Below are 12,160 nucleotides of genomic sequence, written 5' to 3' on the forward strand. Positions count from 1 at the left end.
ATAGTCCGTCAGAAATCTAGTTTGCTAAAAATTAGGATTTTTACCGTTTTCAACTTAAGTTTTCTTCTAGATAGGCTGAGGTTGGGACTTCGAGTTCTACATGAAAAAGTATGTCTACATACCCTAGTTTCTAAATAATTAAGTTACATGTCCTTTGGATGAATGTAGGAAAAACTATAGCATTGACTATGTGGCTGGTAAGAACTACGAAGGCTTAATTCCAATCTTAAAAGATTTGGATACGTAGGCAGCTTTGAGCAAAAGTACAACCACTATACTACACTGTATCTATAATTTATATATTAGTTTGTGTGATAACTATGTGATTGTGTTAGAAATTACTGTTGTTTTGAGACTACATAAATATATATGTGTGAGATAGAAGTTGTATATGAATATAGACTTTAGTATATGTGGATCTGTTTTGCACATTAGTGTGTGGACTTGAATTTGGGCTAATGAACTATTTGTTTACGATATTGTGTATATGAGTGTGGTTATGTAAATTGTATGTGTTTAATTATAAGTCTGTTTACATTCAATGATATTTAAGTGCTTGATTTGCCTTGACGCGCGAAAATGACTCTCTGCATGTGTGGTATGTTTTGACATGAGTAATGCTAGTATAATTATAAGTGATAATAATGTTTTAATGTGTCGCCCACATCTTTAGAACTCTCCACGCCTCAGGATTTGGTAATGAGATATTATGACTTGTGATGTCATGTGATAGATGGGTATTCATTGAATGTGCCATGAATGACCCAATAGTTTGGACTGCCCTAGAGAGGAACTAAAGTATTCGCCTTGCGGGTTGGTCGTATTCCTTGAATGTACGGGAATGTAGGTTTGGGTATTCCTTGAATGTGGCGGGAATGACTCAGGGCATTTATTGAATGACCCGTTAGTGTTATGATGGGTATTCCTTGAATGTGGCGGGAATGACCCAAGGTATTTATTGAATGTGCCATGAATGACCTGATATTTTGTTATGCCCAAAAGAGGCTCTGTGATTATATGTATGGAAAGCCCAGAGATGGCTGTGACTCACAAGTTACGAGTTTACAAGCTGAAAGTATGTTTCCTGGAGGCGATATCCCGCTTGGGACATATGTCTTGTAGCGGTACTCGGTGTGAGTGAGGCACACGGATATGTGTGATTTGGCAAATGTGTGTAGTGCAAATCGTGGAGTAGGAACTAAATGTTGGGCTGTGTCTTTTAATAAATGAGTTAACGAGATAATTAATAATCAAAGTAAAATATTAATTTTACGTGTGCTGGAGTTATTGCATATGATGTATATGATTTCTTATGAGAAATGTTTACGTGGTTTGTATGAGTTGATACTCACAAGGGATGAATGTACTCCTTGGGTGTGATATTTTCCCATTCTCATAAGTAGACGAGTGATTTTTAAGTAAAAGTGTATGAATTGTGTAATGTTATGGATGTGAGGTGTGACTGTGAATAATTTTAGTAAATGATTGTGATTTCTATGTGACTGCGAAATGACTATAACTTGATATGTTATTACGAAAATATCAATGACTTGTGATAGTCTGAGATTTACGGTTATGCACGCAGAAACTTTATGACGTAATGATGTCATATGAATGACTACCCTTGCTATAGGTATTATAATAAATGGTATTTCCCGAATATGTGGGACGAACCAGGTTATATCAATTAGACTTAAATGTCTTAAATGAGGTTTGGTTATGAATGGAGATTTGACTGGCTGAGATAAATCCTTTTATTGTGATGTCTAACTTTTTTGCGGGGAGGGTGGGATCTATTAATCTTTTCTGCAGGGACGTAAATATCCTACCCTAAGACGATGTGTTGGCTTAAAGGTAAGGTATCCAAACTCAGATTTAATTAGGTTATCATATGTGCATTTAATAAATGGAATGTAAGTGGTATTTATGTTGTGAGTTATTTTGAAAAGTGGGAATTATGAGTACTGTTATATGAATTTTTTTGGAATTTGTATATTGGGGGTGAAATCTTACTTGGGAAGAAACTACACGCCGTTTTGGAAAACGAAACTATATTGTCTTCCAAGTTGAAATGGTGGGTTTTGTTTCACCCCGGGTTTCTAGATAATTAAATATAATTGTTTTAAATATTGTCTGGAAATTTGGGTGTGACAGTACTACTACAAAAAAAAGTACTCCATATCTTACCAAGTGAATTCCATCAGTAGCATATTCTGTAATCCATATCCTCTCCACTTGATTTTTTATTTTTTGATAAGGTGTAAATGACTGGAAAACAGTAGTTAGTTCACGACTTCTATTCTTCACAACATTACTTGGGACTTTCTTCATCCTTGCAGCTGGTGTTCCTGGATTAACCAAAACAGGTTACGATGTATAAGATGAAATCAGTGAGTGAATTACTACTTACTAGTTAAGAAATAAGGTGCATGTCAATGCATAATGAGTAAATCTGCATCGAATTCAGAGTCCATACTGTACCCAATCCAGAAAGAATAACTGATTCCAGTTCTGGCAATCACAACATCTAATACCAAAAGCATAAGCAAGCTCATTTTAAATTATTCATTTGTATCAAAATTCTTATGAAAAGCACACATAAGAAAACTTCCTCTACTTATGAAATTCAGATGGTTCAAGAAGTGCATATTTTGAAATTCCAACACTAAACGGCTTATTCGGGATTTGTATTGGAACATCATGGCATGCACTACTACATAAAGGCTCATTTCCCACGGTAGGTCAAAGAGTATATCCCACGGTTTCACTAATAACAGTGACTAATAGGCATTTGTCACGGTAAGAACAGCTTTTCTAATTTCGGCACAAGCAAATACCACTAGTCTCATAAAGCAGTGGCATATAAAGTGCCATATACCACGGAACGACTCAAAATCAGCTAATTTGTGATTTGGTATTCATATATCCCACAGTTTCAACGAAAAAAGGTGGCTTAATGTTTTGCAAAATAGCCTAGATACCGTGGACAAAGGCATACCAAAACCCCAAGACCCTACCTTCAAAATGAAGAACAAGCTCTCAGATCACTTGGTCTTCCACCTCCAAACCCCCGCAAGGCCTACCTTTAAAGTCTCACTAATTTCGACAACCTTTTCACTCATTTCAACGACACTCTCTTATCTCCTCCAAACAACAATATCACATTCTCTTCAATTTCCATTTCAATGGAACAAAAAATTTCTACCCCCAAATCAAAAAATTGGATTAACCCCACTGCTAAAGGGAGTCCAAGACATAGATTGATTACCGACCGCTCCCTTCCTGTGGTTCTGTTCTCCCGGCTTTTCAACTAAAGTTTGATTCCTCCTGTGGATGTAGTCAAACGTAGAGGAAGAGCTCAATCTTAGTTCTGCCCACTTACCCCTTCTTCGCGTCATGATAAGCCGTTATTTCTTAATTAGTCCTCGTACCTTTACGGCATGAACCTTATATCTCAGAGAGGTAGGGAATGAACGCTCAATACCTTTGACGGAAGAGAAGGTAGCAGTTAAAGATTCAAACTTTGATGAAAAACTTGACAACTTTTGAGAAAGCACTCATTGGTTCATCAACTGGAGGTATGGCTGGCGCTTTTACTTATGTCTGTCTTTTACCTTTAGACACTATTAAAACAAAGTTACAAACCAAAGGGGCAACTCAAATTTACAAAGGAAGTGTAGATGTCATTGTGAAAACTTTCCAAGCAAAGGGGATATTGGGTTTCTATAGCGGCATTTCTGCTGTAATTGTTGGTTCAATTGTTTCTTCTGCAATTTATTTTGGTACTTGTGAGTTTGGAAAGTTGTTTTTATCAAAATTTAGTAAATACCCATCTGTTTTAATTCCACCAACTGCTGGTGCAATGGGGAATATTGTGTCTTCAGCTGTAATGGTGCCGAAAGAGCTTATTACTCAAAGGATGCAAGCCAGTGTGGTGGGTAGGTCTTGGCAAGTTTTGTTGAGTATATTACAGAAAGACGGGATATTGGGTTTATATGTTGGTTATACTGTGACTTTGCTTAGGAATTTACCTGTTGGGGTGTTGAGTTATTCGTCGTTTGAGTATTTGAAAGCCGCAGTGTTGGCTAAAACTAAGAAAGGTCATTTGGAACCATTTGAGAGTGTGTGTCGGGGAGTTAGGGGGGAGATAGCAATGGCTTTTTCTTCGGTAAGATTTGTAGATAATATGCTTGTTATGTTATTTTGCTTATAAACTTGTTGTTGGTTAAGTTTGAATTGTAGTGTGCTACTCAAGTTGGAAGATATCTTGTGACTATGATGAGTATTGGAGTCATACTTGCAACTGGATTTCAATTGTCAGGTTTGAATTTTTCATAATTTGGTGGGACATTTTACAATAATTTGGAATTTTTGGATTGAGAAAGTTTTGTGTGAATTTTGTTTGAAGGTGGGAACAATCAATTGGATACTTTGATATGGTATAGTTGGCTTGGGGGAATTATAATCGGAACGATGATTGGTTCCAATATGGGAAGAACATTATATGGCCGGTCCAAGAAATATTGTCATTACTGGAAGGTAAGATTTCTTAGATTAGTTTGAAATTTTAATTACTTTCAATTTAACTGATATGTTCATTTTACTGTGATTATTCTTCTTCTTCTTGTTTTTGTTGTTCCCTTCTCAGTCTGTTTTATGTTTAATATAAACCAAAAGAAGGAAATAAGGAGTATGTTCTTGGTAATTTGTTAAACAGTTGAAGTCGTACTTGTCTAGTATTATGCTTGAAGATAATTGTCATGGTCTTTTTCAGTTTGTCAACCAGATTCAATTTAAAACAATAAAAGTACTTGCTTATTGGAGATCGGTGCCAAGTTCTTGATAATTATATCCTTGTGAATGATTCCTTTGGTTATGCAACTGTTTTTCATTGTTTTGTGACTTGAATACTAATTATGTTTGATTTGATGCTATACCCGATTTGAAACTGCGTTCTTATAATTATATCCTTGTGAATGATTCATTTGGTTATGCAATTACATTCGAATATTATAGCTCAAAGATTGTTTTGAAAACTTTTGTTTTCGCTTATTCATCTTTTTCTTTCTGTCTATCTGTCTATCTATAGCAGTTTCAATCTGTCTATCTATTGCAATGTATTTATCATCTCTTCCTATATTTCTTCTAATTAATTAGTTTTGCTAATTTTCAACAGCTAAACAATGCTGGCACCAATAAAGGTCTTAGACCCTTACCGCGATTTAGATGAAGATATTGAAAGGTGTTTCTTTTTCTCTGAATTCATTCATCTGAGTACTGCTTGTTCCATAAATGTGGTTTTCTATCACCTTCCGCAAAGGGGGTCACTACTACAGAAAAGCACATTAGCCACGGTTTGTAAATTGGTATATACCACTGTTCTGCTAATAACAGTGGCTTATAGTCATTTGCCACGGTACAAAACACTTGTCTAGTTTTGAAACAATCAAATACCACTAATTTCGTAAAACAGTGGTATATATTTTGACATTTGTCATGGTACTCTCAAATATAACGATATTTATGTTTTGGTAATCGTATATTTAATTGTTTCCTTGAAAATAGTGGTTTATATTTTTGGCAATATTACACCCACCGTGGATAAAAAATTCTGAAAAAAAAAAAAAAAGTCTATAAGCGAAACCCCACTTCTGCTTCTCAACTGCGACCTTAAATCTCTCTTACTAGGGCTTCAACATCTCTCTCTAGCCCTATTTTATAACAGTGGTGTAGCTGCCTCCCCCTCGTCATCTCTCTCGTCTACAAATTTTAATGCATGTTCAATCCAAAGGTCTCTTGCTCCTTCTATTTAATATGCCACTTTATCAATTTCGTTTTGTTCAGAATCAAAGCAGCGACGTTATCGTTTTGAGATGTGTTTGGTCGCCACTTGCTTTGAACCGTTTGATTTCTGTAAAGGTAAAATAGTTCTTGTATGTTCCTTCAAAGGATTTTATTCAAGGTTAGTTATTTTTTGTTTAGCTATCATGAATGGAGAAACTGACTTCTAGGTTTCCTTAAATGCTGGATTGAAGAGAATATCGGATTTATAATTCTAGGTTTCCTTAGTTTGATTCATAATTCTGAAAAACAAATTAAAGACTATCGGATTTATCTCAATTACAAGCCCATACTTATAATCTAGGATTTCTTGGGAACCAAGAGTCCAACACCTAGAAATCAGACGTACTCTTACAAAGCTAATTAATCAATTTGGAGCTGAATGGATCCACATGTAATTTTTTTCAACCGCCACTCTGTATCGTTATCCTAGAACCTCTAGGACACACTATACTAGGTTTTTAACAATGGGTATCGGTTGGTGGATGCTGATAAAAACATATTTAACCTATAGTTTCCCTACATTTACTCCAAATCAACTAAAGGAATCGCTTCAAGAACATTTGAACACTTGTATAAAGAGAAAAGAGAAAGTACCTGATCCAGAATCCCTCGCTTAGCGACTTCTTCACTGAGAACACAAGCAAAGCAAGAGCAAGTAGCACCCGCAAAGACGACATAGTAATCATTGAGCACAAGGTTATCCGAAAACATGGCAGCTGAAACGTTAAGTGAACTGCCGATACCCATTGTTAAAAACCTAGTATAGTGTATGTTCCTTCAAAGGATTTTATTCAAGGTTAGTTATTTTTTGTTTAGCTATCATGAATGGAGAAACTGACTTCTAGGTTTCCTTAAATGCTGGATTGAAGAGAATATATACGAGGAGTTACATGTGGTGGTCTCATGGGCTATAGGGTTTACACCTCTAATTTTCAATTCCTTGTATCTTGAATTAATAATTGGATAGCTAGACCACTCTTTGGAACCAAGCAAGAACTGTTTTTGATATCTGAATTGAGAGTTGTGCTCAGAAAGGCCGCAATAGGCCGTTGTCAGGCCACAAGGAGTCTATCACCAAGCCATTTGTCGGGCCGCTACATGCCATGTTAGGTCACTGCAGGCTTTCGTCGGGCTACCACAAGCCGCAATGAGCTTTGATATATCCGTGCCTATTTTATTAACTTATTGTTTTATTTCCCGCGTAATTAATTGGTTGTTAGAATAGTAGTGAGATAAGTATATTAATGACATGCCATTATCATAGGTTCTCTTGCGCTAAATACTTCTTTTGTCTACTTCTTTTGTCTAGGTTGAATAATAATATATATATATGGTGCGTTTACTCGAGAATTCGGAAAAAATCTTGAATAAGTAGAAGTGAAGTGACATACTAGGTAGAATACCGATTCAAAGTTGAGAATCGGTGAGGGGACGTTACATGGTTAGAACGAGAGTGAGGAACCTATACTGCCTTCCTCATCGGAAACGGCTTAATCCATCCCCATAGATCCTTACCCGAATAGGGGAACTACGATTGGCTTGATCCCTAAATGGGTACGTAGGCAGCCACCCGGCTCAGCCGCTTCCAAAGGAAAACCCTCACCCCTTGTAGTAAGAAAATCGGTTGTTCAAGTTATTTTATTTCTAGTTAATTCTAGTACAATTCATTTGCCTACGTGTTAAGCATGATAGAAATCTTGTGAGTATGAATTATATTGAATGCTAATGTTTTTCTTGAGAGTATGTTAATCAATGCACTTACGAGGATTTAATAAGGAAACGGTAAGTGGTATTAAGCAGCTAAAGGTATGTGTTAACCTCGTCTTTTGTTTCAATTTCATTTTAAGTGGATTATTATATATTGACTACGTATCCAACGCTGAGCGTTGGAGTATCTTCACAGGTGCTCCCATAAGACAAGAAAAGGCGTACGGGTAAATTAAGAACAATTTAACGTGAAGCGCACTCGGATTGGCTAAGGTGGTTCTTTTAGCTCTTTCTTGTTTATAAATTTATTCATTTAAGTTGTTTTGTAATAATTTAGTATTTCTTTATTGTCTTTAATAATGAATCCATATTAGGATGCATCCATTAATTAGAAAATATGACATGGATTAGCGTCAATTGGGAAAGACCGATCTGGGGTATGAGATTTGTTTTCAAGCACCGCAGCCTACTTGATTTAACCGGCATTTGTCGAGATGGTTAAGTAGCGGTGCCATTTAATCAATATCTTTAGTAGTTGGGTTTATGGTTGAGGTTTTAATATAATAAATGGAAGTGTATTATTTAATTTTCAGGTTAGGACAGGTTGTAGTGAAAGGTTAGAAATACAGAGGAGACTCTGCCGAATTTTTATTTTATTTTATTTTTTTTAGAATGCGATGTTCAGAGGGGATTTTATATTTTAGTTATAGTTTGGACTCGTGTGAATCAAACCCGCTCACGTCTTGGTTTATTAGATTGTTGAATATTCAGATTGAGCTCTTTTACGAATATTCAATTGTCGAAAAACGAAGTGCTCTGATTTGTAACAAACCTTGCTAACTTAGGACTAATAACTTTGGTTGATTTATATTGTTTAGGAATACGTTTGTATTTTAATTTCTTTTGTCGGCAGTTTTGTTGGTTGTTCGTGAACATTTGGATGTGGACAAAATGGTTATGGCAAATTATTGTTTACTTCTATTTTGGTGACCTATTTACTTTATTTTGTTTAAACTAATGTTGCATTGGGTTGGTATGTTTTTCAGGTGGCTCAAGTTCAACTCACTGGAGCATACTCTTTCAGTTGTCAAGTGTTGGATAACCTACATCATAAAGATTAGTTTATATATACATGTCCTAGTGTTGCTCATAATTCTTACCCAATGCAAAGACCATGACTTTGCTAGAAGCTTATAACTACTTCAGTCGCTTAAGTATTTAACTCATAGCTGATTGGTCATTGGTAGTGTGTTAGTTCCCTAATTTATGGTGGTATTTCTAGTTCAGTTTTTTTGTACCAAGGAGATATTCATTTTCTTTGTGTTTTCATTTTTCAGCACTTCCACAATTTACAAGTGCCTTTACAAGTAAGTTCCCCATCATATTTGACAAGTATTGTTTTTTTTATTACTTGTCTTTCTTTCTCTTGCATATATATTTGAGAAATTTCATAAAAAAACATTCTATATGGCCATTATGTACTGAAGGTGAGGTTTGTACTGGGCATGGTTACTTAGAGCTCCTTAAGATTGATAAGCTACTACACCTTAGTTGTTTCGTTCTTACTTTTCAGTTACTACCTTTGATGGGATCATGTTTTGTATATGTGGACAATCAGTTGTACTGCATTTGCGTTTAAACTAAGGTTCACTAATTCACTTGTATGTATATCTTAATTGGACTTATTAAATGGGATAGATGGTTGCGCAAACGAAGTGCTCTCTCTCTCTCTCTCCCCATATACATGTTCCCCTTATAAAGGTATTAGTGACCCATGCCAAGCACTACAAACATTGTATTTTAGTCCAAATAGGACAATATATTTCTTTATACATTTCAACCTTGAGATGGCGTAGACTATTGCGAAGTACTAGTGCAAGGTTGCATATTGGGGGGGTAGTTGCATTATTTTTCATTATATTACTTGTCAGTACATAGGGTACGTACCAACCTGGTGATACAGAGTGGGTATTATGTAATGAAGTTTATGACGATGGAAATAATGGAAGCTTGTTTAGATAATTTTTTTTAGGGTATTTTAGACTTTGGTCCTACGCATAGTTGGTTTATTATCTCTATTTTGTGTTACTCTTCATTATTAAGTTATTATATACTTTTTTATCTTTGATCGTGCAGATAACAAATCTATCCCTCAAAGATACATATACACAAGAGGAACTTGATGTTGTTCGACTTGAAATTCTTAGATTCATCCAGCATAATGGAGCGTTCGAGCCAAGCGTCAAGTCTTAGCTAGGTTTTGACCCTTTCCAGTTAAGGTGTGGTGCTTGGGTCTCACCATTTTTTTTTTTTTTGATATTTTAGATAGAACAAATATATTGCTTTTTTTATTGATGCAACAAGTTAGGTCATTATTATTTTGATATAACAAGTAAATTTGAATGTTTCTTTCATTATTGATGATTCAAAAAAGTTCAAAATTCTTTTTGCAATTCAATGTCTTTGTGTTGGATGTGTAAATTTATTTCTTTTGTTTGTGTTGCACTATGAATTGTTTATTTGAGCAATGTGTTTTTAAATCCAATGTGGATATATATGGTGAAAATGGGCAGGTTGCAGGTTGAATGAATATGATTAGAATCAAATAATTAGGGGTTTTTATTTTATTTTTTAAAAAAAACTATAAACCACGGTTTGATAAGAGCCGAGGTATAAGCAATTTATATAACCCACGGTTTGTAATGACTATACACCACAGTTTGATAAGAACCGAGGTATAATCAGTTTATATAACCCACGGTTTGTATCCAACCGTCGTACATATCATCACTATTTCCCACGGTTTGTAAATATAAGAGCAAACTTTTCGGACTATTAACCACGGTTTGTAAATCCTAATACCACTATTTTACTCAAAACCGTGGTATATAAAAGGCACTTTTCCCCACGGTTTTGTTAAAAGTATTTGTCACGGTGGTTGTTACCACGGTATGAAAACAGTGGCTAAAGGCTTTTTACCACTGTAAATAACAGTAGTATATGAGCTTTTCTGTAGTAGTGATGGTAAATGGCATTTCGTACTTATAGTTAGGACTAAAGAGAATGAAACCTTCCTTTATCGATAAAGCAGTTATTGTTGCAGTGAAAAGTAGAAGTAGCCTTTATACATCTACTTCAAGATATGGTTTTGCATTTAAACTAAATACCGTGTATTGGTCAAAATGAGGTGGATGTCCTACATACACCATGCTCTATGCTTCTAACTAGAAATTATGATACATAGACATATTACAGTAAAAGCTTCTGATATGCATTCTCACAGTGCCTGAACTGCAATGGCAATCAATAATCTGATTGGGATAAGCATGCAACAAGTTCAGTAAGGTTCATGCTTAAGAGCTTAATAGTACTAGAATGGTTCACGTGCTACGCACGAATTTATACATGTGTGGGGACCTTAGCAACGAAAAGAAAATAAAATAAATTCTGAGTTTTTAATTCTTGAAACAAACACGCTTTTATGGCTTGTGGCACTGAATAAAATCAAAATTTTAGAACAAACAAAAAAAAAATTGTTAGAACAGATACAGCTAGCGCACACGTGTAGCAAATATAGAATATTTTAGAACCGATACCGGCTCATTCGGCTAAAGAGGTGTAGGTAAAAGAAAGGGGTGTTAGAACCGATAGACAGCTCATATGGCTAGCTAGGCCACCCCACTTATAAGTAGTAGTGATAATTCTCCTCGAGCAACTAGACAATTACCAATTTAAAGGGAAAAAAGTGTTATATCATTAATGAAAGAAATGAGTGAAACTAGAATGGCTAATGAAGTCCAACAGATACATACCACTATAAAAAACATGGTGAAAAGTGTATCCTGTGATCAGGCATCAAAACTCAAGAGTTCATACTGCACATATCATACCAGGAAATCCACATATAATATCAGTAGCGATCTGCATCCCAGGTACTAGTCGATACAGAGTATCCACCACAGTTCTGAATTCACTCACGGTATATATTCCCGGTTCATTGCCTGAAGAACAATCACTCTGTCAGGAAGCATTTCAGATAAAACAGTTGCAATATTGAACTTGAAGTAATTTAATTGATTAACACTGAAAGTAAGATTTGCAATTGAGACACATTTAACAGAAATACTAATAACTCTGCAGTTGCAGTCAGAACAGATTCGCTGCCAGATTGGACTGGTACAGGAAGAAATGAATACACAAATGGCTGGCACAACACTTCAGTTATCTCATTCAAGTGCTCAAGAATAAAAGGGGGATTAGTCATTCCAAATGAAGTTCTGCGACAATACTGTTCAGTAACATTGGAAGATTAACTGCAAAATTTCCAGAATGCCAATCCAAGTTCATTCAGGAATATCGGGCCTACCTTTATGTTGTTTTCCATCCTTCTCAAGATAAGGAAGATCAGATTTAGTGGACTATTGGTATCGAACTAAACTTAATAATTACATGTGCAAGCTCACAACACTTATTTCATTTCAACAAGACAAGTCCAATACTATTAGAATTACTGCATAGCAGTGGGAAAGTGAGCGCAAGATAGGAAATGAGAGGAGGAAGAAAATGAAGGAGGGAGACAGAGAGTGAGAGAGAAACTATAGCAGTGCCA

General features: G+C 35.5%; 1 protein-coding gene and 1 long non-coding RNA gene across 2 annotated transcripts; one reads left to right on the plus strand and one right to left on the minus strand.

Moving 5' to 3' along the window:
• Positions 1–1,838: 1,838 nt before the first annotated feature.
• On the plus strand, positions 1,839–4,843 carry LOC147491113 (protein MITOFERRINLIKE 1, chloroplastic-like). Its single transcript, XM_086567182.1, has 5 exons — positions 1,839–1,859; positions 3,509–4,168; positions 4,243–4,321; positions 4,409–4,539; positions 4,775–4,843. The coding sequence occupies exons 1-5, from the start codon at positions 1,839–1,841 to the stop codon at positions 4,841–4,843; spliced, it is 960 nt and encodes a 319-aa protein (XP_086423308.1).
• Positions 4,844–11,281: 6,438 nt separating this feature from the next.
• On the minus strand, positions 11,282–12,160 carry LOC147491114 (uncharacterized). The gene is made up of 2 exons (XR_015199880.1): positions 11,918–12,160; positions 11,282–11,552 (listed from the first exon to the last, which is right to left on the minus strand). It is a non-coding gene; the product is annotated as an uncharacterized LOC147491114 (long non-coding RNA).

This window comes from Coptis chinensis, chromosome 6, assembly GCF_015680905.1.
Source record: "Coptis chinensis isolate HL-2020 chromosome 6, ASM1568090v1, whole genome shotgun sequence".
NCBI classification, from domain to species: Eukaryota; Viridiplantae; Streptophyta; class Magnoliopsida; order Ranunculales; family Ranunculaceae; genus Coptis; species Coptis chinensis.

What these genes read in the sequence shown, in the direction of transcription:
- LOC147491113 (XM_086567182.1), top strand. Translation starts at nt 1,839, where the DNA reads ATGTGTTGGCTTAAAGGTAAG. An exon ending in TAGCAATGGCTTTTTCTTCG is followed by an intron (nt 4,169 to 4,242) that starts GTAAGATTTGTA and finishes TTTGAATTGTAG; the next exon opens with TGTGCTACTCAAGTTGGAAG. An exon ending in AACTGGATTTCAATTGTCAG is followed by an intron (nt 4,322 to 4,408) that starts GTTTGAATTTTT and finishes TTTTGTTTGAAG; the next exon opens with GTGGGAACAATCAATTGGAT.